Here is a 27,539-nt window from a genome sequence, read left to right on the forward strand (position 1 = left end):
GAACCCTGCCATGTGAACAGATGAGTAGCAGCTACTGGCTTACCAGAGTGACTGTGTTTTTTGCCACAATTTGGACAGCCTCTGCCCCAGGCCCAGTGACCTTACTAGACGTCTGGAGGTTGACTGGTGTGTTCTGCACATCAGTGCTGAGCACAGCCTTCTGACTGTTGATGGCGGTCACCATAGCAATGGTAGGTCTCTGGCCCACAACAGAGGCAGGCATGGTCGCAGTTGCTGCTTTCAAGACGAGAGGTAGTGTCTTTGTGGTAATCATAGAAGCTGTAGTTACAGTCTTCTAGGAGACACGGAGAACAGACATTAGGACACCAAAATGTGACCCCATTGAACAGAGTACTGCTGAACTCCTGAAGGAGACAAAGCAACTAAGTCTGTCTGTGAACATTTGGGTATGTAGAACACATTTCTTACTATAGAGAGACATCTCTAGTTTCTCCAGTTAGGGTCACTCATAAACAGGAAAGTTCACTGTAGTGGGTGCACACTCATGGAGACACAGGGTCTACAGGTACAGAACATGAGTGCACTTAGGCTTCTGGGTTTTCTAACTGCATGAAGTCAGTTCATTAATATGTAAGTTACACATTGTCTCTAACCCTGACTGCTATAACCTCGACAAACCACATTGCCTCCTATGACACAAAGGAAAGGGCAGTGTCTTCTCATCTTTCTGAGGGTCCCCCTAGGGAAGGAACCGCAGGAGGATCAGCACAAATGCTGCCTTAGAGGCAGTAAGCCCCAAGCTCCAGATAATGATGCTGTTAACGAGTACAGGAAACACCAGTTCTCTATTCCAAAGGGAGGGTTGTGTCACTACCTACAATCTTTCCGCTGGAGAACTGATGTGGAAGTGATCAAAGAGTCAGGGAAACTGACAAGGTAGGAACAAACACCCGGGTTTCAAAAAGCCTTGGAAATCAGAGGAGGAGCTTCAGTGGGGACCTGGGTGATGCTTTCAAGCTCTGAAGCTACATTTGCCTAACTCTTTACACTACAACAATTACAAATGTCTGTTATGGAAGCCACCTCATTACACCGTACACACATCTACCAGTCACTCAAGATGCGGACTTTTCAGGGCACAAACAATAATCTCTAACATAATGGTTCTGATATTTATTCCACTTTCACTCTGCTTCTAAAATGTACTCTACAGTTTGACAGCTACTAGCTACACCTGGCTTTTTATAAATTTTAATTAAAACAATTAAAAGGTCGGTCCTGCACTTGTACCGTCACATTTTCCTAAACCACATGTGGCAAGGAACTAGCAAGCTCGACAGGGGTGAAAGCCCACCAGCTCTGCAGTTCTCCCAGCAGACCGCTCTCCTCCACAAGCCGGCAAAAACCCTGAAGAAGCTTCCCCTCCAGACCATGTGTCCAGATACTAAGTTGCATAATTATTTACCCTTTCTGCCTGATATGCATGCACGAGCACTCACACTTCTAAAACCTTTTAACAACAATAACAACAAAACATAATAATGTGGCCTCATCCATCCCACCACAACCTAATCAGCCACCCAAATCTTTGCTTTTAGTTTCCAAGGCACAACATGGGCAGCCCATGTCTCCCGCTACTGTCTTCTCAAATGTGAAATGGCACGGGGCAGCAGGTCAGGGTTGAAAGCCAGACAACAGCTAAATGCCACTTTGTCACTAGAAGTGCTAGACTGTAGCAGCAAAGGCTGTCACACAAAGCCAGCTGTTGTAGAGCTTTAAACACAGCATGCTATCATCCTCATCTTCAATTTAAAATGCTTGAATACAAAGAGCTTTTGAGGTGGTAAGTGAGCACGCCGGTTCCAGATGGCCTTCAGTCCTACAGTAATATGGGCTCTGGGATGTGAGGCTCTGGTATACAACTCAATGACACAGATTTTAAAACAGTTTATAAATTGATATTGCTTTAAATGTGGTCAATGACCTTTTGTCTGAAACACCTCTAGTTGAGGCAATCATTATCAATATTTTGATAAACTGATTATTCTAGCAAATACTGATTAAAAACACAAGTCCACCTAAATTATATACTTACCATTAATTCAATACTTCCATAACATTATATCTGACAAGTTACTTCACAACGTAACTCAGGATTTTCATTCTCCTTTAACTGTGGCTGATTTCACTGTGTATACTCTTGCACCTATGTAATTCTACATAATTACGTGGGCCAAAGACCTAGTATGACTGTCTCAGTGAAAACTTAAAGAATGTATTCATGGCTTAGTTAGGATTCTCACTTTTGAGCTGGTGCTCATTCCATTCCTAATATTAGGGAACATGAAGGAACTCTTGGATTGTTAGGGTTTCGATGTGAAGGGAACTCTGATACCCAAGCACACTGAAAACGTCTCAGCTGCCCCACAGGAAGAAGAGAAGATCCAGAGAGGATGGGTGTTCAGAATCAAAGACAATGATTTTCATGAAAATTGTGTTTGGACCTGGTTTTGATTCTCAAGTCTGATACTTGAAGGCAGTAGTTACTACAGTCCCATAAAGTTCTTTAATTGAAACAAAGTTTGAACTCTATGAGCTAGAAATTCATGCAGACAGACATGCAGTAACTTTTCACTAATGGTAAAGTCCTTTTTGTTTTACTTCAAATAATTAAGAAAGTTTTAAGACTTTATTTTATGTGTATGAGTGTTTTATCTACATATATGTATACACACCATAGGTGTGTCTGAATACTTGAAGAGGGTGGAAGAGGAAGTTACGGATGGTTGTAAACCACCATATCAGTGCTGGGAACCAAAGCCAGGTCCTTTGCAAGAGTAGGAGTGCCCTTAAATGTTGAGTCATCTTTCTAGATACTAAAAATAAAAAAATTTAAAAAAAAAAATGGGGAGGGGGCGCAAAGTCTTGCTTGGTAGCCCAAACCAGCCTCAAACTTGTGGTAATCAACCTGTCTCAGCCTCTTTTTTTTTTTAATTTTTATATATTTTTTCACAATTTACTCATTATATATCCTAACTGAAACCCTCTCCCTCAACTCCCCCCAGTCCCACCGACCCTCTCTCTTCTGAAAGGGGGAGTTCTCCACCATTGCCATCTGCCCATAGCTTGTTAAGTCTCATTAGGACTGCCTGGATCCTCTTCCTCTGCGGCCTGGCAAGGCTGCATCATCAGGGGCAAGTGATCTGAATCAACTGAGTTCATGATAGAGGCAGCCCCTGCTCCCCTCACTCAGAGATCCACATAGAGACCGAGCTGCCAATCAGCCACATCTGAGCAGGGTGTCTAGGTCCTCTCTCTGCATGGTCCTTGGTTGGTGCATAAGTCTCTGCAGGACCCCCTAGGCTCAGAATTTTTAGCTTTGTTGATCTCCTTGTGGTGCTCCTGTCCCCTCCATGTCCTTTTATCCCACCCCCCTCTTCTTCCATAAGATTCCCTGCACTCTGCCCATAGTCTGGCTGTGAGTCTCAGCATCTGCTTTGATCCCCTGTTAGATGGAGCCTTTCAGAGGACCCTCTACAGGAGGCTCCTGCCCTGTTCCCTCTCTTCTACTGATTCTGGTGTATATTCTGCTTGCCATTCTGAATAAGATTTAAGCATCTTCCATAGGATACTCCTTAGTGTTTAGCTTCTTTAGGTCTGTAGATTTTGGTATGGCTATCCTATATTATATGGCCAATATCCGCTTATAAGTGAGTGTATACCATGCCTGTCTTTCTGTTTCTGGGTTACCTCACTCAGTATGATCTTTTCTAGTTCCATCCATGCCTGCAAATTTCATGATTTCCTTGTTTTTAATAGCTGAGTAGTATTTTATTGTGTAAATGTGTTACAATTTCTGTATCCATTCCTCCATTGAGGGACATCTAGGTTGTTTCCAGATTCTGGCTCTTACAAATAAAGCTGCTATGGAGCTTTGTCTTTGTTGAGACAAAGTGGAGTAAATGTCCTTGTTGAATGTGTGGCATCTTTTGGGTACATGCCCAGGAGTGGTATAGCTGGATCTTGAGGTTGGCTATTTCCAATTTTCTGAAAAAGCCAGACTGATTTCCAAAATGGTCTTACAAGTTTGTACTCTCACTAGCAATGAAGGAAGGTTCCCCTTTCTTTACATCTTCCCCAGTATGTGTTGTCACTTGTTGTCTCAACCTCTTGAACGCTGGGATTACATGTGTGAACCAAAGCCTAGCTACATTCCTTTGTATTTTTTGCTAGGTTATTACTGTTAGCCTATAAGGTACGAGGCATTTTAAGTTACAAAGAGATGATCTAACGTACAAATCAAAACTTCAAGGGACATTTCTATGGGATCTAATTAACCTCCACATCTATTTTAGTGTCTGCTTAATTTTGAGTAGGAAGTCACCATTATATGCTCAACGCAAATAGAACTCACCCTCCCCTTTGTTTCTAAGGTTATTTTTGGATTTTGTTTTTAATAACTACATACCTCTTTGAATGTGCATTTCATCATTAAAAATGAGACGGTTGTTTCTCTCCCCTAAACAGCTACTGCCTTGCCTGTATATTCTCCATCTAGAGGTATGGTCTTGATAGCCTGATGCTGTCATTACTCAGGTCTCATTTAGGCAGCCACATTGTTGCAATTTCATGAGTAGAGCTTCCCTGTCATGTCTACAAGACACTGAGTCACAGCAAGGGTTCCTCAGCTTAGAGGTGGGAAACTTCCTCACCTAGCAACTCCTTACTGCCCACTCTGATCACAAACAGAAGTCATTCCTTCCAGAAATTACATATCTAATATATGCTATACTGAAATGCCCATCTACCTGATCTTACAAGCCTTTAATTATCTTTGTATGACTATCAAATACCCAAATTTTAACATGCATCAGAAGCAGCCCTTTCTTGCCTTTTCTGGCCTAGTATCTTTCCTATCATTTCCACACTCTATGTTCTAACTCTATGAGCCTACCTGCTACTTCAAAGGTCTAGTGGCTTGAATGAGAATGAACCCTCCTTCCCCATAGGCTCATAAATTTGAATGTTTGGTTTCCAGTTGGTGAACTATTTAGGAAGGACTAGGAGGTGTGGCCTTGTTGGAGGAGATTGGAGGAGGATGGGTTTCAAAAGCCCACACTATGTCCAGTCTCACTTTATTTCTGTCTCCTGCTTGAGGAACAGGATGTAAGCTCTCAACTACTGTTTCAGCACCATGCCTGCCAGCCAGAGGCCACACCTCCATCCTAATGATCATGAACTAACCCTCTGAAACTGTAAACAAGACTCTAATTAAATGATTTCTTCTATAAGTTACCTTGATTAACTCACAGAACAGCAATTGAGACAAAAGGCATGCTTTTGTTTTTTTGTTTTCTGTTTACTTTTGTTGTTGAGACAGAATCACTATCAAGCCTAGGGTGGCCTTGAATTCTCAATCCTCCTGCCTCACCTTCCTGAGTGTGCATATTACAGCACTATATGTGCCTTTGCTTTTACTTACTATTATTTTTAAATTTTAATTTTAAAGTGATGTGTCTGAGTGGGGGTTTGTGCATATGAGTGCAGTGTCTGCAGAGGTCAGAAGAGGGCATCAGATCCTCTGGAACTAGAGTTACATATAGTTGTGACCCACTAACACAGGGGCTGAGAAACTGATCTTGGGTCCTCTGCAAGCAAAGTACAAGTTCTTAGCAGCAAAGCTGTATCTCTAGCCCCCTCCCTTAAAACATCTTAAGAGTCTTTTTATTTTTCTTTTCTTTTTTTTTTTTTGGTGGTACTTTGCAGGGAGAAAGGCAAGTAGGGAGGGGGAGGAAAAGAGGAAGGGAAGAGAACCGGGGGTGCATGTGAGTGTTGGTGTCTGTGGATGTTAGAAAGTAAGGGGTCCCTTGGAGCTGGAGGTACAGATGGATGTGAACTGCTGGACATGAGTGCTAGGAACTGGACTCTGGTCCTTTGCAAGAGCAATGCAAACTTTTAACCACTAAGCATCTTCTACAGATGCCAAATTTACTTTCTGTAAACTCCATATTTTTTAATTGTCTTACTCTCTACATCTATGTTGCTCTTTACTCTGCTCCATCGCAGAAATCCCATTCATTGCTCAATATCCTACCTGACACCACCTCCTTTAAGAAGTATTTTTGATTCCTCTACTGAAAATGACTCTGGTATGTTCACAGTCCTTCACTGGTAATTTGATTTTACTCTGCTAACAGTTTGCATTTTTCTTTCAAATTTCTGAAATTCTGGAGAAAAGAAACTATCTTTTTGTGAGTCAGTGTACTCTCCTCATTGCCTAGTTCAGTGCTTACACAGTGTAGACTTGATAAATATTTACAAAATGAATGAAAATGAATAATTATAACATGCCAGATTCTTGGCAGGGACTGTGTCTCTTTGTATACCACCTAGCACACAGAGAGCAGTCAATAAACACTGAATGGAGCTCACTGCAAAGGCAAACAACAGAATCCTAGAGGGCCTTTGGGTCTTAGCACTAAGCCTTTGCATTAAACAAAACAAAACAATATAAAGTCAAGGTTAGCTAAGCCAATTAAACACATCAGGGGTGCTCCTGGCTGAAGAGAGGCTATGCAGCACTGCGTGGAGGCCTGCCAGGCCTGCTGTGCACCGTCCCAGTGCAGAACTCAGGTGAGCAGGGAGGCTGCCAAGCAGGTATTTGTTTATAAGTTTTTCTGGATTTGTGTAACATGGAATGTTACTTGAATAGAGAATTTCATGTATTAAAACAATAAACTTCCATGCATCTCTAAACAATTCTACCCTGTTCTTTCCATGCAAACACTCTCTGATCTGACAGCATTTTGGAAAGAGAAGAACCTAACCCAACTCTGCCTAAAACCCCAGGAAAAGTAAACTCAGAAGCAATCTTTGAGAAGTTATATAAGTTCAGAGGGCCTAAAATAAAGTAAAATAAGATAAAGCCTGGAAAATTCACAGTTGGCTGTAACTCCAGCCCCAGGCGATCCAATGTCCTACTCTGGCCTCTGCAGGCATTACATGTGGCGTGCATACATACATTCAGGCAAATAAGCCTACATTGAGAGGCAGGCACATCTGAGTGTGAGAGTAGCCTGGTCTATAAAGGGAGTGCTAGGTTAGCCAGAACTACACAGGCAGACCCTGCTGGGGGTGACTGATTAGTGTGAGAGTACGTCTGATGCTCTAGTTCTCTGATTTAAGACAGGGACTTAAAATATTTTTAGATTTATTTACTTACTTTATTATTTTATGTGTATGAGTGTTTGTCTGAACATATGTATGTATACCACTTATGTGCCTGGTGCCCTTAGAGGTGAGTTACTGACACGTATGAGAAGGATGCTGGGAATCAAAGCCTGCTCTTCTGCAAGAGCAACAAATGCTCTTAACAACTGAACCAACTCAGCAGCCTTTTTCTTCCTAGGTTTCATACTGTACTGACTTCTCTTTCTTGGTATTGTTTGGTATTACTACAGAAAAGTAATTAAATGAACAGAACCTCTGGGTTCAATTTTGGCTCTACTGCATACTCTCTGTTATGTATGTCTTAAATTTTGTCTTGTAAAAAATCTAAATTGTAGGATTAAGAGTAAAGAGTGTTTCCACTATATAAGGAAAGCCATGAGCAATATGTTGGTATTCAGTAGCTTCTATTAAACGATAGGCATTGTTAGTAGTTTTATAATTGGTTCAATCCTTGGCTTTAAAAGTGTTATACGTAAGTTAGTCCTGAGTCTACAAATAATAAGTAGATAAGTAAAAATCTATTTTTCCTCTATATATATAGTGAAGATTTGGTGTTGGTGTGTTTCAGAGGACCCAAAACTCCACTGTTCACTAGCCTTATCTATGTATCTATGTTTGTTTGTTTCTTTCTTTCTTTCTGGTGCTAGGGATGGAACACAGGATCTCACACACATGCTGGACAAGTACTCTATCATTGGGCTACAACCCCAACACATTAGACTTTTTTTTGTTGTTGCTATTTTGTTCTATTTTTTAGACATGGTTTCTCTGTGTCGCCTTGGCTGCCCTAGAACTCTTGATTTGTAGCCCAGGCTGGTCTTGAACTCAGAGATCTGCCTGCCTCTGTAGGATTAAAGGTATGTACCACTATGCTCGGCCAGACTCTTTAAGAACACAGTACTTATTTTATGTGTATACGTGTTTGTAGGCGTATCTGTGCACCATGTGCGTGCCTGTTGCTCACAGAGACCAGAAGAAGGGATAGGCCCACTGTTACTGGAGTTACAGATGGCTGCAAACCAGCCTGTGGGTATTGAGAACTAAAGTGGGGTCCTCTGTAAAAGCAGTGGATACTCTTTAACTGCCTTCTCTTCATCTCTTTTTTATTTCAGTTTACTTACTTATTTATTTAATTGGGTATGTGTGTGTGCAGGTGTGCAGATGTGTGGAGGTCAGAGGTCAACCTCAGGTGTCATTCTTCAGTTATCAACTTCATTCTGTTTTTTAAATTGATTTATTTTTATTTACTCATTTACTGTGTGTACATGCATGCCTGAGGGCATGTATGTGTACCGTGTGCATGCAAGTGCCTGGAGAGCCAAACAAGTGCCTGGAGAGCCAAACAAGGAGTTACAAACTGGTGCATGCCTCTTGATATGGGTGCTGAGAGCCGAAACTGGGTCTTCTGCAAGAACACCAAATGCTGTTAATCCCTGAGCCATCTCTCCAGCCCTCACCTTGTTTTTTGAGATAGGATCTCTCACTGCGATTTCAAACTTCCTGATTCAGTGGGGCTGGCTGGCCAGCAAGCCCCAGGGATTATCCTTTCTCTATTCCGCTAGCCCTGAGATTGAAGAACACACACGGCCATGCACTGGCTTTTGATGTAGGTGCTGGATGCAGAACTCAGATTCCCCTGCCTTCACGGCAGGCCCTTTCCCAGCTGAGCCGTCTACCCAGGCCCATCAATTGCTTTAAGAAGGGGTGTGTGTGTGTGTGTGTGTGAGCGTGTGTGTGTGTGTGTGTGTGTGTGTGTGTGTGTGTGTGTGAGCGTGTGTGTAGAGGTCAAACCTGAATAATTTTCTTAATCAAATGTCAATTTCAAATATGCCCTTTCAGGGTATCTTGACTCTGTCCTCACAATCTATGCTAGATTAAATGCCCTTTTCAGTAAAGCATTTCCACAGCTACATCAAGCTAGAATTCCACACTCCGACTTGGCTCTCAGTCCCACCTGTGCCCTCACTTTCTCTACCAGTGCACTAAAACCAATGCGCATCATCAAGAAGTGAACTTGAACAGTTTGTCTCTATGGTTAATAAAAACACAGCATCCCTTTGAATGTTTCTTTCTATGTAGTTCCAAAAACATAAACCCTGGAACAGCTCCATGCCTAATTCCTAAGAATTTCAGAAAAACAGTTCCACAAGAGATCAAGTCATTTTAGAACACACATAAATAAATACCCCCAGAAATCTTCCAAATTGAAATCATCAAATCTCTCTCTTTCTCTGAGAGAGGATCTCATGAAGCCCAAGCATGCCTCAAAGTTGAACTTGCTATGTTGTCAAGGGTGACTGACAGACTTTCTGATCCTCCTGCCTCAACCTCAGAGTGCTGGGAGCACAGGCATGCACCACCACACTTGGTTTAATGCGGTGCCCAGGAGCAAACCTTCATGGCTTCATGAACACTAGTTAAGCCTTCTGCCAACTCAGCCATTTTCCCAACACAATCATTTAAATTTTGCTCTCTAGAAGGCTCTTTCCTTCTGCTAGTAAATTTAACTGATCCTTACATCAGTGATAGTCAAATCTCAAAACAAAACCCAGAAAACTTGTTTAGTATGTTAGGTGAGCTCAGACAGTTGGAATACACACCAGTTCTATGTGGCCAAGAACTAATCAATGCCCAGCACCCAGCCTTGGCCGCTCCACCCACACGGTTACCTGGGATGCAGTCAGACTGGGCGGTGCTGCCGACTGCTGGGCGTGCTGTTGCTGCTGCTGCTGCTGCTGCTGCTGCTGCTGTTGCTGCTGCTGCAGTGGCTGTAGTGGCTGCTGCTGTGCTGTTTGTAGTTTGTTTTCAGACTGTGACAATGGCTGTATCTGGAACTTGTCCGACTGCTCTTGCTTGACTATCAGGTTCTTCCGCAGCTGTTCAACTACTCTTTTCTGCCAAATGAAGAGAAAACCTATCAGAATGTTGTTCATTCTCCAATGTTTTTCCACAACTAGCTTTATCTAACACCTACTACATCTGAAATTTACAGATTCTAACACAAGGAACCCAAAGAACTTTATAGATTTCCATTAGTATAAAACCAGTGTTATCAGAAATATTTTCTATAGAAAGGAAAATGAGGCATACAGATTTAAAAAGTGAAGTGGAGCTTTCCTCCTCCCTCCATCTTTTCCTTCCCCTCTTCTCTTTTCTCCCCAGCCCATTCCCCTCCCTTGGGGGGCTTCACTATTCAGTCTAGTAGGTTCTTGCTTGACCATCTGGTTCCAGGGTTGCAGGGATGGTTCTATAGCCAGCGCAGATTCCTTTCTTATCGATTTAGCATGCCAGGCCAGACAGCAGAGCAGTGTAGCAGAAGCACAACTCTAGAGCTACGACATCTGAATTCAGTCCCAGTTCATATGCTGGTAGGTGGGTGTTTTGAACCCACCTGTCCCTTAGTGTCCTAGTCTGTAAGATGAGATGAGGGCTGGGTGGTGGGGGCGGTAGCTCCTTTAATACCAGCACTCAGGAGACAGAGATGAGAAGATCTCTGTGAGTTTGAGGCCAGCTTGGTCTACACTGTTCTAGGACAGTCAGAGCTACATAGTGAGACCCTGTCTCAAAAAAAATTTTTTTAATTAAAAAAAAATAAGAAAGAAGAAAATTTAAAGTCAAGGTTTCATCAACTTTCTAGGCTGCACTTAAATAAGAAAAAAAAAAAGATGTGTTTCTGGATGTTTTCATTATTATAATAATCCATCTCTCCTTACCTGCCTTCTTCCTGCCTGCCTTTCCTTTCTTTATTGGTGTAGGGCAGCAGTTCTCAACTTGTGAGAACCCTCACAACCCCTTTGGGGTTGAATGGCCCTTTCATAGGGGGTCACCTCAGACCACCAGAAAATACAGATATTCACATAATGATTCATAACAATAGCAAAATTACAGTTATGAAGCTGCAACAAAATAATTTTTATGGTTGGGGGTCACAACAACATGAGCACCTGCGTTAAGGATCACTGTATTAGGAAGGCTGAGAACCACTGGCGCAGGGGCTGACCTCGTGTGCTAGGCAAGTACACTGCCACCAAGCTACAGCACCAGACTCTAACTATGACTCATCACCAAGCAAGAGCTGTGGCTGCAGGGCTTTGTTGACATCTCCACTCTGTGGAGAGTACTATGCTGCTAAGCATATGTTCTCATCCCTGCACAGAGCGTGCAAAGTGACAGGACTGAAGAGCACTCACTGGCTCAGAGGACCTGCACAATAACTACCATCTGGGGCCAGGCTGCACTCTGACTCTCCTGTCTCAAAGCATCATTCCTCCTCTAACACTTTCAACTAAACTCATCAGCTGTACTTTGCTGTTTCCAATAACAAAAGGTTGGTATTTTCTGAGACAGATTATGACTGGAGAAAATGAAGCTTAGTGCCAGTTGAGATTAGAATAGTTTTGATTAATTAGCTTTTCAAGAAAAGGTCTCATGTATCCCAGGCTGGTCTCCAGCTCACCATGTAGTCAAAGATGATCCTGAACTGATCCTCTTTGGAGTCCTGGGAACATAGATGTTGCCACCACAACTAGTTTATGCAAGGCTGGGGTCAAACCCAGGGCATCATGTATGTTAGTCAAGTACAGTGCCCTCAAAATAACGCTTTCAATAAAAGGTTAAGTGAATCCAGAACAGCTGGTTTTGCAAATTACTAATGTGGCTCTATTCAACTTTGCCACCCATATTCTCTTAAAAACAAAACAAAACAAAAAAAAAAACCAACAACAACAACAAAAAAAAACCCTGCAGGCTACTTTTCTTAGCATGTTGGAACAGTATAATACTCATGAAATGGATTTTTAAAACATTTAAGTCAATACTAAATACATTCTCAAAAAGTTTTTAAATATTGTTATAGATTCTTTTCAGATGAAAGTATCATATAAAGGCCACTTTTGGGGAGGGACCAATTGTACATTACACCCTACACTAGCACTGCCTTTTTGGGCAAAAAAAAAAAAAAAAAAAAAAAAAATTTCTTAATGGGATCCAAGTTTTTTTGCAAAAGACATATGCAAAACAAAAAAAATTTAAACTATAAAATGCTTCTACAAATTTAACATTTAAGTCTTCTTGATATACGAAAGGCACTGCAATGGAAGTGTTACCGTTTACGGGAGAGGGTGCTGCTGATAATTGTGAGCACTGCACAGAGATGTTAACACTGAGTGCCTGTCTGAACATTAGATGTTTAAAAATCAGAATTATTAGAGTCTCTTTCAACCTTCCTCCTCATCAGATATCAAGCATATATCAGCAGAAAAGAAACTTCAAGAAATTCTACAAAAATAAAAAATAAAAAATAAAAAAACAGAGGAGAGAAACAGGAGGAACACTTGCCAAAGGAAAAGAGAAGGGTAGGGAGGGGGTGAACCATGAAGGAAACAGCACAGGAAACTAAATAATTACTGTACCAGGCACAAAAGAACAGGATGTTTTTATCCTCAACAGCCGTCTTTAGGAACTACAGTGTGTTCTCGTGATTCCTGCCTACTGAAGTGAACTACAATGAAGAGACAAAGCCCAGGCATTGCTCCCAGTGTTGTGTGCAAATGGCTGGGAAGAGCGGAGGCAAGAACTAGAGAGAAGCAGGCTAGAGCACTCCTTGGCCAATCAGAAGCAGAAGCAGAGTGGGAGTCAAGTGAGTCACACTGCATTCATAACTGTTCCTCCTGGAACCTAAAGCAAAGCCCTGGAGACCGGCTGTCAGGGAGGGAAACGTACATCAAATACTTGTAAAGTTGCATCAGTCCTTAGGAGGAAGGAAAAAAGCTTGTGTGTCGGATGAGTCCGATCATGTGAGCTTGGTAAAGTTTTCTTTGGAAGACAGCTCCAGTATTTCAAAGCATTGCCCAGACGAGAACAGCCGGGCCCACGTCCTTGCTGCACTCACCAACTACAATATCACTGGAATGGGTTGTTTGCAGATGCCTGAAATTTTTCCAAAGTTCAAGGTTTGGGGATGTTGCTGTTTCCTGTCACTTAATGTATGAGTTTAGTCAGAAAACCAAGGGTGGAAAGTAGAGGGCCCTGCTGTAGCGGGCAGGCAGAGCTGCCCTACACTCAGGCGAGGCAGCACTGCTGAGGGAGCACTAGGCGCACGAGAGCAGCCTTCCCAAGCCCCACAGTCTCCAGAGCACACCCAGAAACACTGCAGAGGGGTCTGGACGAGGGTCAGCACCAGATCCAGGAGTGACAGTACTACAGAAAGCCTTAGCAAGGGCGACGAAGCAGCGTCCTCAATGGACATCTTTTCGTTGCCCCACCAGATGAGCCTACACTTTCACCACTGCATTCTGCGCAAAGAAATCACGGATCTTTTTGTTGTTGTGGTTATGGTTTTGGTTTGTTTTTCTTTGCCAGCCATTATTGGAGGTAACACTGCTAACACAGCAGATTTTCAAAGGCGTTCATATATGAGCGAGATCTCTGAACATGGCTAGTTATCTCACTTTATTAGCCTGAAGCTCTCAGAAAAGACCAAATATTACAAACTGGCATTTGACAATACTAATGTCAAATGTTTTTTTTCAATTATTATTACTATTATTATCAATTATTAATTAATATTGGAGGCAGAGTTCCTCTACATAGCCCTGGTTGCCCTGGAACCTACTCTGTAGACTAGGCTGGCCTCTGACTGACAGAAATCTGCCTGCCTCTGCCTCATGAGTGCTGGGATTAAAGGTGTGTATGGCTTTAAAAGGTTTGTGGTTTTTCTGTTTTGTTTTTACAAAGAAAGTGGGAACTGAAGGAAATGAAAAAGAAAATTTGGGAAGCTTGATGGTAGAAGGGAGGGAGAAATAACTTCTAGACTTTTCTCTTTAGTGTCTTTTCTATAAACAACAGGCCACTGTGGCCTGCTTCCAGAGGGCTGGTCCTACCTCATCAACCCTTCTGTCAAGTGCTCCATACACCTAGCCTGTGACTAGCCCCTGGCCTCCTTGACTCTTCTATCCTAGTTTAATCAGGGCTGATGCAGGCAGAAGAATTTACATGGTCTTAGTGATCAATACTGTAATATTCAGCGACAGTATCAGCACGTTCATATAATAAGATGGATCGGAAAGGAAAATACAGAATTGTAGAGAACCAGTAAAGAGAATATGGGCTCATTTTCCTATTATCCCAAGCAGCTCTTTTCAGTTCCCTAGAGGACAAAAGGAGATGGAGAACCAGGACAAGCACATCACCCTCCAGTCAAGGCATCCTTTGTCTCCATCACATCTGTGCACAAATTCTAGACAGCATCTCTCAGAAGAAACTCAAGCACTAGGCCTTTTCCTCAACAGCTAGGTGCTGGTGTTTCAAATCTCTGCATTTGTGTCATGGACACTGTGCAACTTTTCAAATCTCTACATTTGCTTCATATACTCTGTGCAACTTTATCTAGCCTGACTCAATTATGAAAAAGCCACACCCACTCCAACCATCTTCTTTCAGAGTAATGCCTCAGACATTTGCCCTTTCTCCCCAAGAACTAGTGTATAACCCGAGAATGTGACCGACAGAGGAGTTTTGAAATTAAAACATCAAGAGCCAGTCTTATCCATCTCCATACCTATAATACAATGCACTTATGTCCAGGTTTTCAGACCCATCCACTGCTCAAATAAAACCAAGGTATTAAATTTGATGTGAATAGAGAAAACTAACCTGGAAAATTGAATTTGTTGGTATCAGAACTTATTAAATGGCACTGAGGGAGGGACTGTCTCAGTGATGGATGTTTTGTTGCTCAACTGAAATTCAACTAATGCATTTACAATTAGCACCATATTTATTGAGGATTTAGCAAACAGACATGACAGTCTTCAGAATGTGTCATACAATAATCCTCTATTTGCCCATGCACGGTGGCATAGCCTGTCCTCCTAAGAGATAGAGGCAGGAGGATTCTAGGCCAGCCTAGAATAGAGACCCTATCTCTACATGAAATAAAATTGTGTGTTACTAACATTAATGATGAAACTATAATTCTGAACAAAAGTATATACTGTTTAAAGAAACAGAAAATTAAGTGATGATTCCACCATTCTGTGAACAGAAACACAGAGTATCATTTTATGAGCAAAAATAGGGGAAGAAAGCAGTGAGCTCACAATAAACTCCCTCCCTTAATGCAATAAACAAAATTCAACAGTAGAGCATGCACGACGCTGTTAGAGAGAGCATTCCCAGGGGATTACAGGACAGAATTCTAACAGACGATATTGGTAGGAGTGGCTATAGAAATACATTCTGCCAAAAATAATTGCATTTTATTCACTTGTCAGACACTAGAAGGCTTTCCCTGAACTCTCTGAGGTGAGTTTTAGTTAGAATTAGACAAACAGCTTCTGCAAGGCATCAAGAATTTGTACAGTCTGATAGAAATGAATCAAGGAGCAGGAAGTTCAGATTACCAAAGCTTTTCCCAATAATTGTCTGTGTGGATGTTTAAGAGATGCAGAGAACACACAAATGCCATGATATTGACTAGACTATAGCTTACCTTCCTAATTAAAAAAGGCTTTGGGGTTTATTCTTTCAGAAAACACACTTCAGGCAGGTGCAATGGCTCAAGCCTCTGCTATTAGCTCCGGAAGCTGAAGCAGGTAAGCTGCCATGAGTTCAAAGTCAACCTGGGCACTAGAACAAGATTCTGTTTCAACACACTACGTCATACATATACACATGGTTGTTTGCACTCGTGGATGTTACATTTCATCTTCACAGATGAGAGCTTTATCCATATCCCCGAGATCTACACTCCATCTCTATCTGTGTAAGCCTACTGGAAAAGCAGTTTATAATTTTCCTATTTATTTCATTTACACTCTTAACAGATAAGCACAACCCAGTGTCTTAGCAAATTTAGTATGCACGGCAATGAAACACTAATAATATTGCTACAGTGGAACTCTTCCTACAACCAGGCGTCTAAGAGCCTGAGGACTGCCTTTAATTTGCAATGGGAAAGGGAGTAGCTGTAGTTAAGTCTCCAGAGAGAGCAACAGAGCCCAGGGCAGAGCATATATGCTGAGCTGCACGTGGTGGCAAGGTGCTTCTTCGTATATTCCAGGTCCCAATTTCAATAACCAAAACCACAAAAAATAAGATAAAGACAAGCACATCAGGGCAAACAGTAGTAACATACAGATTACAAAGAAATATGGCATGCCAGGAATAGTAGTCATCATATTATAATAAAGACGAAAAAGGCCAGTCTCCTCACATTTACAACCTTCCTGTCTTCCCAAACCCCAAGCCATGCTATACTGTCCTCTCTGCTTCAACAAAGTGGTAAGGATGCAACATAATAATAGTGGAGAGTGCTTCAGAAAATGAGCGCAAGGGATGCAACTAGTAAGTAAACAATTTGAAGATACACATTTTCACTCAAGTTAACAGTTAAATGCTACTTTTATTTTAAATGTCAATTATATTCCAATCAGAGTTTTTTTAGACATCAAATCAAATGTTTTGTTTGATTTGTTTAAAGGTCTGATACTTATTTGTTCCTCTTAAAAACTTGCTTTTGACTGGACTCAGACTTACAAGTAGATGTTCTCGGAGACAACAGCCTACGTCTTTGTAATCTGTTCCTGATGCTTTTCTTTGGCTTCCTTCATTCTCTTAGCCACAGTTTTGTGTATTCTGCAGCCCCTCCTTTTTTTTCTTAGTGTGTGGTTTCTTCAGAGCTACACGTAGGTGCTTGTATTGCAGGACCCTGTGAGTGACAGGACGCTGAATCTTTGGTCCTGGGCGTCTTACCTTCTTGGTTTAAGAGACTTTGACAACATATCAGTGGACATCATCTTTTTTAGAGATTGAAAAGCTTTTGGATTCTGCTGGTTCTTCTGGGACCCTACCTTTTTTTTTTCTTTCAGTAACCAAGCTGAGAACCCTCAGATTGGCAGCCGCAATTCTTCCATTGCATCAGAACAGACCTGTGCTCCCCCCTTTCCAGTTCACAAGAACGTGCCTCATTCAGCAGCAGGTGCACTCTGCCATATGGGTCTGGACACCATGCTTCATGAGGAAACCTTGTCTGTCATTCCCATCACTGACTCAGACCACCTAATGCTTCTAGCCTTCACCCAGAACATCAGCAGCTACTTCTGTGGCCATGTGCTTCCCATACAGCATTATCAAGCCTGCATTAACTGTCAAAAACTTCAGTGAGTTTCTGACAGCCAGTGGCTGGGAAGGAAGTAGTCAGCCTTACTCTTGACAGTCAACTGTCTCAAGATGCTACTAAAAAGAGCTGTTTGGTTTTTTTTTGACACAGGGTCTCCCTATGACTGCCTTGGAATTCACTATGTAGACAAGGCTGTCTTCAAACTCAGAGATCTGCTCACCTCTGCAGGCATTAATGGCGTGGGCTGCCACACCTGGCTCAAGCCAAATGTTTTGATGTTAGTGTCTAAGCAGACAGATTCTAAAAAACGCATTAAGTTTATTTAGGTCATGTGTGTCTGTAGGGGTGTGTGTAAAGAACACGGTACATAGTTATTGTTCTACTACTGTGAAGGGACACCATGACCAAGGCAATTGGGAGCGTGCTTACAGTTTCAGAGGGTCAGTCCACAACCATCACAGCTGGGAACATGGTGGCAAGCAGGCAGGCCTGGTGCTGGAGCAGGAGCTGAGAGCTGACATCTTATTTGCAAGATGGAGGCACAGAAAGAGGCAGGTGGGGAAGAGAGAGAGAGAGAGAGAGAGAGAGAGAGAGAGAGAGGGAGGAAGGGAGAGACAGAGAAAGAGAGATAGATATATATATAGAGAGAGATGGGCAGAGACTCTGACTCTGAGACTGGGCCTAGCATGGGCTTTGTAAACCTCAAAGTCCACCTCTAGTGACACACCTCCTCCAACAAGGCCACACCTCCTCCAACAAGGCCATATCTTCTAGTCCTTCCCAAACAGTACTGTGTGCTGGTGTGAAAGTGAATGACACACAACGGCTCATATATTTGAATGTTTGGTTCCCCATTGATGGATTGTCCTCTGACCTCTGCAGTAGTACTACGTCTCATTCTACCACGTGAATCCAGGAGGTGTGACTCAGGGCTTCAGGGTCAGCAAACATCTTTACCCACTGGCTAGATTTGTTGTTGTCATTGCCATTTTAAATTATAAACAAAATACAGTATCAAGAGAGTGAATGCTACTTATTGCCTCTTTATCTTAGAAACTGAACAAATTAGGCAATATATCTTTGTGTTGAAATCTGACCCAAGATACTCTGTATCTCTATGATGGTTCATAAATTAGAACATACAAAATAATATTTAAACAGGAACTGACCCAGAAAAGACTTCAGACACAGTAATGAGGATAGCACAAAATCATTATTAGGAAAAACAAAACAAAAAAGAACAAAAAAACAAGCCACATTCACAATCTGTACACTTTAGTTTTTTGCTACATAAGAAAACACCTGCTCACTGTGTTTGTCCTACAATGAACTATGACTAATAACTATGAAGTTACCAATTTATAAATTAAAGCTCCTGTTCAGCAAGAAGCTTGTCTCTGTGTAACTAGCTGTTTCTAGAGCACCGCTGTGCACACCACAGTTTGTCACTCCAAATTCCATAGCTAGATCCCACAACTTAAAACACTACTGAAAGTGCCACATTTCTCTGCCCTAACGCTACTACTCATTTCCTACAAAAGAAGTATGACTTGAGCTGGATACACAATAGCTGTCCTGACAAGTTGGATACAAAAATACAATTTAAATATAGTGATGAGTTGCTGGGTGTGGTGGCCTAAGCCTCTAATCTAGTACTTGGGAGGTAGAGGCAGGCAGATCTCTTAAAGTTCAAGCCCTCTACACAGCAAATTCCAGGACAACCAGGGCTACACAGAGAGACTCAAATAACAAAACAAAGTACAGTGATGATCCTAAAATTGGAAGAGGAACAAAAGCAACTACTATGTCATTTTAAGGATTACCAAGCAGATTAAACATGGCCTATTCCTGGGACATCACTGGAGATAATGTAAGAAGTTCTCAGCTCACAGAAACACTGAACAAAATACCGAACAAGGTACTCCTGATGCTTCAAACATATCTCCATCATCTACAATAAAACCATAAACACCTTTTAAAAGATTCTAAAACCACTGGGTCAGCAACATCTCTTAGCTCCTGATACAATCATGCATAGAGAAAAGTGAACAATGTTACAAATTTTCATTCAGACAAGACAAGAAACAACTCAGAAGGCACAAGTTCCTCATGTATGTGGCTGCTGAAATGATGGACAGCTAACACCCACCAACTGATTTTCTGAGACACGTGACACAAGGTGACCTGTACTGCTCTGTGGTCAGCCTGAAATTTCTATATCAAAAGCAGAAGAAACCTGAAGTTGGAAAATAGCTGCTTCTTTTTTTCAAATTGTTAGCGCTAATCTTAAATCTTAAATCAGCAGCAGCTGATTTAAGGGGAATAACCTCTTAGGGAATAAAATACATACACTATACAAGTTCCCCCTCCTCTGCTTCAGGAAAACAGACTCGTATAGTAGAAATAAAAGATTCCAATGCAATTTTTGTTGCATTAAACTTCACTGATCTAACCCACTGAAACTTGTTTTTGTGGCCAGATTCTCTGGGGCTGACAGGAGCAGGGTGACATCCAAGTAGATGGACCGAATGTACAGTGGTATAGAGGTCTAGGCCGTGGGGGAATGGCATCCTGGACATTAGTCTCCAGATGCAGGAAAGTGCTGGGGAGCAGGATGAGGCTCTCAGGGTCTAAAACAAATAGCGCCCTACACAGTAAGCTGAAGGCACAGTTCAGGAGAGAAGCCAGAGGAGCCAGTAATGGGGAAAGGTATGCCAGAGATGAAAAGCAGATTTTTCAGAGAAAGTTCTGACTACACCAATGGCACCCATGCCAAAGTAAATGTCCTACTGTGGTTTCAACCTGACATGTCCCCAAAGGTTCATATTTTTTGTTTTTGTTTGACAAAGGGTCTCACTGTGTATCCGCACCTGACCTGGAATTCCTAGTTTAGATAGGCTGGCATGGAACCCACAGAGACCCGACTGCCTCTGCCTCCCACGTGCTTGGATTAGGGTGTTGCGGCACTACGCCTGGCTTACTGAAGGCTCAGGTTTTGAATGCTTCCTTTCAAGCTTGTGGTACTATTTTGAAGGTTATAAAGTCTTTAGGTGGCCATCTTCCTCAACTGCTTTTCACCTTTAAAAAAAAAACAAACAAAAAAACTTACTTAAAGTAATTTAAATTTTTTTTTTTTTTTTTTGCCTATGTGAGGCTACCATAGCACACACATGGAAGTTAGGAGAACTTGGAGGAGAGGCTTCTCCTTTCACCATGTGGGCTGCAGGGTCAGACTTAGCTGTTGGGCAGCAGGTACCTTTACCTGCTGAACCATCTTGCTTGACCCTTCACCATATCTTTTGAGTCAGTGCTTCTCACTAAACCAGAATCTCACAGGCTGAACCAGACTGTCAGCTAGGGAGCCCCAGGGATCCTCCTGTACCTACCTCCCTGGCACTGAGATTCCAGGCATGTGCTGCCATGCTCGATTTGTGTGGATGCTAAGGATACAAACTCAGGCCCTCAAGTTTCACACAAGAAGCGTTTAACCAGCTGAGCCACCTTCCTCAGCCCCAAGTAGAGAGAGGCAGGCTACTGGGGGTTATAGTCCCTCTGTCTCCAAACTACGTTCTCTACCCTGGTCCACCACCATGAGGAGCTTCACCTCACACTCCTGTCACTCCTAGCCACTTTGGACTGTTCACTGTTAAAACTCTGAGCCAAATGAACCCTTCCTCCCTTAAGCTGTTTTCACATAGTTTGGTTACTTGGAAGGGTTGTGGATGTTCTCAAAGAAACTGGACAGAGATGGAAACATGTCCTAAAATGCCAGAAAGAATACTGTACTTCCGTCACGAGAAACACTTTTCCTGGCACCTGAGCAGGGACACACACTGGAGCTAAAGCGACAATGGTGTGCTTCCACATGTATGGCATATAACAACAACCCAGAGAGACTTCGCTGACTTTCCAGCCTTGAGCCAAAAGGGCTTCAATGCTGGAGCAATGACTTCAGGTGAATAAACAGAACAGGCACTGCAAACACTGAGCTCCAGTGGATTTTTAAAAGAATCTTTTATTTGTTTGTTTGTTTACTTACTTACTTATTATACGGTGCTTTGTCTGAATGTCTGTCTCTATGTGTGAGGGTATGTGAATCCCTGGAACTGGAGTTACAGAAACAGCTATGAGCTGCCATGTGGGTGCTGGGAAATGAACCCGGGTCATTTGGTAGAGTAGCCAATGCTCCTTCTTTCTTTCATTTTTTATTTATTACAATTTATTCATTTTGCATCCCAGCTGTAGCCGCCTCCCTCATCCCCTTCCAATCCTACTCTCCCTCCCTCTTCTCCTCCCATGCCCCTCCCATAGTCCACTGATAGGGGAGGTCCTCCTCCCCTTCCACCTGACCCTAGCCTATCAGGTCTCATCAGTACTGGCTGCATTGTCTTCCTCTGTGGTCTGGTAAGGCTGGTCCCCCTTCAAGGGAAGATGATCAAGAACCGGCCTCTGAGTTTATGTCAAAGACAACCCCTGTTCTCCTTACTATGGAACCCATTTAGAGACTAAGTTGCCATGGGCTACATCTAGGTTATCTCCATTCATGGTACTTGGTTGGAGTATCAGTCTCAGAAAAAAACCAATGGACCTGGATTTTTTGGTTTTGTTGCTCTCCTTGTGGAGCTACTGTCCCCTCCAGGTCTCTCTATCTTCCCCTTCATTCATAAGATTCCCTGCACTCCGCCCAAAGTTTGGCTATAAGTCTCAGCATCTGCTTCGATACCCTGCTGGGTAGGGTCTTTCAGAGGCCCTCTGTGGTTGGCCCCTGTCCTGTTCCCTGTTTTCTCTCTCTTCTGATGTCCCATTTGCCTTTCTGAATGAGGATTGAACATCTTCCCTAGAATCCTCCTTCTTGCTTAGCTTCTTTAGGTGTACAGATATTAGTGTGATTATCCTATATTATATGTCTAATATCCACTTACAAGTGAGTATATACCATGTGTGTTTTTCTGCTTTTGGGTTGTCTCACTCAAGATGATCTTTTCTAGTTCCTACCATTTGCCTGCAAATTTCATGATTTCCTTGGTTTTAACTGCAACCATCTCTCCAGCCCCACTCCAATGGATTCTTTAAAAAGTAAATCACAGGAAGCTTTGCTTGTCAGCCACTACCTTGAGGCTGGATGTTATTTTGTTGTTGTTAATTGATTTTTGAGACAGGGTATCTCTAAAGAGCCTTGTTGTCCTAGAACTCACTATGTAAGCCAGGTTGGCCTTGAACTCACAGAGAACTTCCCGTGTCTGCCTCCTAAATGCTGGGCTTAAAGGTATGCCACTACACTTGGCCTTGGACTCAAAATTTTTAATCATTAACCAATTTATCTTACTGCTATAAACCTATATAAATGTGCCCTCCCTTCCTCCCTTCCTCCCTTCCTTCCTTCCTTCCTTTCTTCCTTTCTTCCAAATAGAGTGCAGATGATCAAAACCAATATGCAAAGTGGCTAGGGCATAACACTACAAACCACACAAAGAGGTTTTTAAACCTCCCTTGCTTTCAGAACTGCTCCTAAGGATCCTGCTGCCCCTCCCCCAGCAATCATGCAAGTGCAGGCTCGGTCAGAAGGACTGCTGCGAGAGTGACAGAGCCATCACTTGTGCTCAGCCTCCACAGGCCGAATGTACATGACGCTGGGTTTACTCATCTCAGTAGGTAGCACAGCCTCGCCATGAGTGCTATGTTTCGGGCTTTGTAGGAACAAGCTGTCAGGGGGGTTGTTGAAGTTGCATCATTCTGCACCACCTTATTTCAATTCTCCGCTGAGCTGGCAAAAGCACTCCATCAACTCGGCAGCCCAGCACGGCTCAGCTTACCCTTCAGACGTTCTAGTGGCAGGGCGCTTTTGCAACATAGCCTGGAAGTGTGACACTGGTAACACAGCTCTGTCTAAGTCATCAAACCCTGGGACATCTGCTCCTTCTCTGTTCTTGCCCCATATCATTGCATTTTCTCTATTATTTCCCATAATATTTTCAACTAAAGGACATTAGAATCTAACTTTGTCTGGAACTCGCAGAAATGCATCTAATCTCAGGGTTACATGGGGATGTTAGAGGGACCTAGCTCAGATGCCACCTGAGCTGACAAGGTGTGATTATTTCCACATCCTTTAAAAGAATCTAAGTCTGAGGGACAACAGTGCTCAGTGGTAGAACACTTGCCTAGCATGCTCAAAGCTGTGTGTGTGTGTGTGTGTGTGTGTGTGCGTGTGCGTGCGTGTGTGTCTATCACTCCAGTTGATTTAAGGATGGTCTGGGTAAGAGGCTGCTTGGAGGAGAGAGCAGGGCTCTCTGATGTCTGGTAGGTTCAGTGAGACAGAGCCACTTTTGTGCACGCTGTCAGTCCTGCCATGAGTCAGAGAGGGGGCAAAGTTCCTTTAGGAACAGAAGATAAAACAAGTTGAGTGGAAATGAAGAAGTAACATGGAAGTACAGTGTTTAACACGCAGCTTTTCCTGTGCTTGAAGGCGCACCTCTCCTAACCAGGGCTCCAGTAACAGGAAGGTGTCACTCCTGCACACGGTGTACACCTATGCCTCACAGGATGTTTGTTTGTGTGACAGTTATACTGTCATAATTTTAGATGGTTAGGCCTCTGCTCCAGGGTTTACAAAAGATCACAGCACTTGTCACCCGTGAGCAGGGAGAGAGAGCTAGAGTAGGTGAGCAGTTCGTTTTTCTTTATAATTACACCCCATTAACCTTCCGCCTGAGAGCTCTCCTGTGCTTTCATACCAGCAGCACCAACTGGCTGCATTTGATAAGGCTCAACCGGGTCTGCAAGAACAGCATAGCAACAAAAGGAATGCTTCAATGCTGCAGATTTCAGCAGAGGCTGCATGCAGCGCTGTTGCTGGCTCACAGGGTCAGTTGGAGGCAAAGACAAACGCAAACCGGAGAGCTGGAATGATGGAAGCTGATTTAAAAAGATGTAATCTGAAGATCTTCTGATGATCTTCACAGTATTAAAACAATCACTTTGGTGAGTTTATTTGTTTGTTTGTTTTTGAGGCTTTAGTAATGGTACGAGGCACAGAACATAGTATTAGATACACTAAAGCTTATAGGGCGACACAATTCAAAGGTGACCTCCATCAAATTAGATCCCTTTGGGTCTACAGACTGCATGTTACGAAGGGTAGGTATTTAGAGTTTTTAGTTGTTAGGGTATTTCTCTTTATGTACTGCTCAGTGACTCACTTTTAAAAAATGTCTATTTGCATCCTTCTTGACAGTAGCAACAAAAATGATTTCCTTTCTAAGAGTTATTAATGCATTCTCCTGGAGTCCGATGAAGCGCCAGCACTCCTTTCCATGTGCACAGAGGCAGATTTGTGCCTCCCTGCTCTAAGCAAAGGTTAGGCGCGCATGCTTGAGCAGATAAAATGAAAGCCAGCTGAGAAAGTAGGTGCTGGCACAATTAATCTTCAATAGGATCCCAATTATCTGGGAAACAAAAGGTAGCTATATTTGTACCTCTTTAACCAATAGCTTCATAGCCGTCACAGCATTTCAGAATTAAGTTTTTCACCACTGTATCTTGCATCTTTGCAATCCTAACTCCAGAGACCGAAGGAATAACAACAGCTAATGCCAACAATGCTGCTCATAATTAGCTCTGTCTCTTGGGCCACTAGTGTGCACAGGGGACATGAGCATAAGATTCAACACAGCCTGACGATGAGGAGACTGCAGGGTTGAGTCAAAGCAGAGCATAAGCTCACCACCAGACATCTCTAAAGTACTTTCTGTTTTATTTTAAAGCCAAGATTCTACTATGTAGCCCAGAGTGGTGTGGAACTCACTCTGAGGCCCAGGTTGGCTTCACATTCTCAGCAACCCCCAATCTCAACCTCTGCAGTAATAGGATTACAATGATATACAAATTAGTGAGATACTTAAGTACTTCTGAAAGTGTCTGGCAGAGAGCTGTTCTGTAGAAACTCTCATATTTTGAAGATGGATGACTAGGAGAGAATTCTACTACATTCTTCTAGGTTTTTTTTCCATGAACACTTTCCCTGCTTAAACTATTACAAACTTAGGTTGTTGGGTTTTTTTGTTTTGTTTTGTTTTGTTTTTTAATAATGTTTACCACAAAGGAACTTTAAAAAAATAAAAGCTCTCCTTAACCTTAATATGAAGTATCTCTTTATAATAGAAGGCTTGTGTGTGTCTTTAAAACCCAGGGTTAGAGACATCACGATACTCTTCTTACTGTGCCACATGCTGGTGTGTGAGCAGCAGAATGATGTTAAATGTGCACATGCCAAAAGATAAAGCCAACTCACGCCTGTTCCTGCAAATGTGGGCTTCTCAGTGTCCAGACCCAGTGATAGTCAGACTTCTCCCCTGCCTAACGGCGCAGACTTTTCACTTCTCAATGAGTGGAATTTCTTTCACTAAACACTTGGTTTTAGCTTTCAGATGGCAGGATAAAATTCCACTCTCGAGAATCATGTTAAGAATCAGGCAAAAGCCAGTGTACTTGCTCAGGTCTGTCGCTTTGACTCATTGTTGGGCCATCTGTTTATGTGTGCTGCTTGTCTCACGGTGCAAATCAACCCGAAGCTGGGCAGACCTGCCTCATGCTGCAAACTCATTCTGCAATTTCAACCTCCCTCACTGGCAATAGGTCCTCTTATTGGAATCTAAAACTTCCACTTCAATCATCTAGAGTCAGACCTTATTCTATTGCTCCTGTACAAGGAAAAATGATACACCACAGGCCCATGTGCAAACAGGTCATCTCAGCACTGGGCTTGTGAGGAGGAAGGCAGCACAGTTTTGCTCCTATCAAAACATTTTAGTACCATCAGCAGCAATCAGCCTGCTATGCAGGAATATACATGCACATGCAGAGAGAGGCTGAAAAGATTGCTGAATCCCAGAGGACAAGAGGATGAACAGCAAACACAAACTATTTCAGTCTTTTGTGGGTTTCTATCTGTGATGTTAGCCCACATGTTTAATGCGATTTAGGAAAGGTTCTTAGAATATTCTATGAATCATCCACAACTATTAATTTACCTGCTGTTTTGCATGTACTTCTCTAATCATCCTCTCATCTTAATTTTGAAAGATGTGAGAACTATAAATAGAACAGTGGGCAGATCAAGGATGGAGGGCAATATAGTAAATATCACTATTGGTAGGACTATTGAAAAGAAGCTTATGCGCCTGTTCTTTACAAGATGCTGTCTGCTACAGGGGACATAAGATGCTCACATAAAACTGCTGTGCTCCTTATAGTGTCAACAGCAAACGTGTTGGAATAGTTTATGTATGAAGAGAAGGAAACAGAGAAAGTGGGGTTCCAAATAAAAGACAGGGTCAAACAGGAGGGAGTATACATTTTTTAAAGCAATATTAAACCCAAGAAAATTTGTTCTTGATAAAAATATTAAATACAGGCTGTCAACAATAACTGAAAATGTAGACTTTGGGAAAAGGTAAGCTCTCCCGCATGTGGGGGGTGGGCAGTATCTGTGGGTCAGTCACTTATGCACCTGGCCACAAGGACTGAAGAACTTCCCTGGGCTCTCTGTTCCTCGTGAAGAGGAAGCTTCTGTGAGAAGGGCAATCTAAACTTCTATTGAAAAAGGACTATAACATAGCCTAGAAGGAATGGCTGGCTCGACAGTCAGAGGGGACTGTATTGATGGTGTGAAGAAATGCTAACACACAAAATTGAAAGGACCACATTTCCCTTATTTGGCAATGACAAAGCACAGGTTCATGAAGATTGATGCCTTCCAGAGATTTCTGCATGTCAGTAGTGAGAAGTTCATCACATTATTCTTTTCAAGCCCTTCAAATCTCAGTGCTCATAAGCACTTTGCCTTTCTTCCCAGGAATGAGTCATGCAGCATGAACAGAAAAGCCTGTCCTACACTGCGCTCAGGGAGTCACAGCCCTCTGCAAAGCTGGTGGCAATGTGACAATTGCTGAACAACTGGCAAAACAGACATTGATAAATGAGTATAATGATCTAAGAGATATTCTAATTTTTAAACTGGATAGAAAGTTAAGGCTATTTAACCTTCTCTCAACTGCCTCAGATTTGCAAACAAAGCAAAACAAAATCGTTGGTAAATGGTAAGTGAAGGCAGCAAACTGTAAAGACACCAGCAACATATTTAATATGAAGAAGTCGCTTCCATAGTCCACGCCAAGGAATGTAGTGCTGTTTTGAAGTCGTGTTTTCCCATCTTTACTGACGGCAGCAG

General features: G+C 42.5%; 1 protein-coding gene across 11 annotated transcripts in view; it reads right to left on the bottom strand.

Annotated features, from left to right (window-relative positions):
• The window catches only part of Phf21a (PHD finger protein 21A), a 180,390-nt gene that overhangs the window by 37,899 nt on the left and 114,952 nt on the right, over nucleotides 1–27,539 (bottom strand). For 9 of the 11 annotated variants that reach the window (XM_055600433.1, XM_055600459.1, XM_055600468.1 and 6 more), the window contains 2 exons: nucleotides 9,861–10,085; nucleotides 44–295 (listed from right to left, as the gene is read on the bottom strand). In XM_055600433.1, coding sequence (XP_055456408.1) covers nucleotides 44–295; nucleotides 9,861–10,085 — 477 coding nt within the window. The remainder of the gene's footprint in view (nucleotides 1–43; nucleotides 296–9,860; nucleotides 10,086–27,539) is intronic. The other 2 variants (XM_055600423.1, XM_055600450.1) reach the window with 1 other exon arrangement.

Source organism: Psammomys obesus, unplaced genomic scaffold, assembly GCF_907164565.1.
Source record: "Psammomys obesus unplaced genomic scaffold, mPsaObe1.curated_primary_1811, whole genome shotgun sequence".
NCBI lineage: Eukaryota > Metazoa > Chordata > Mammalia > Rodentia > Muridae > Psammomys > Psammomys obesus.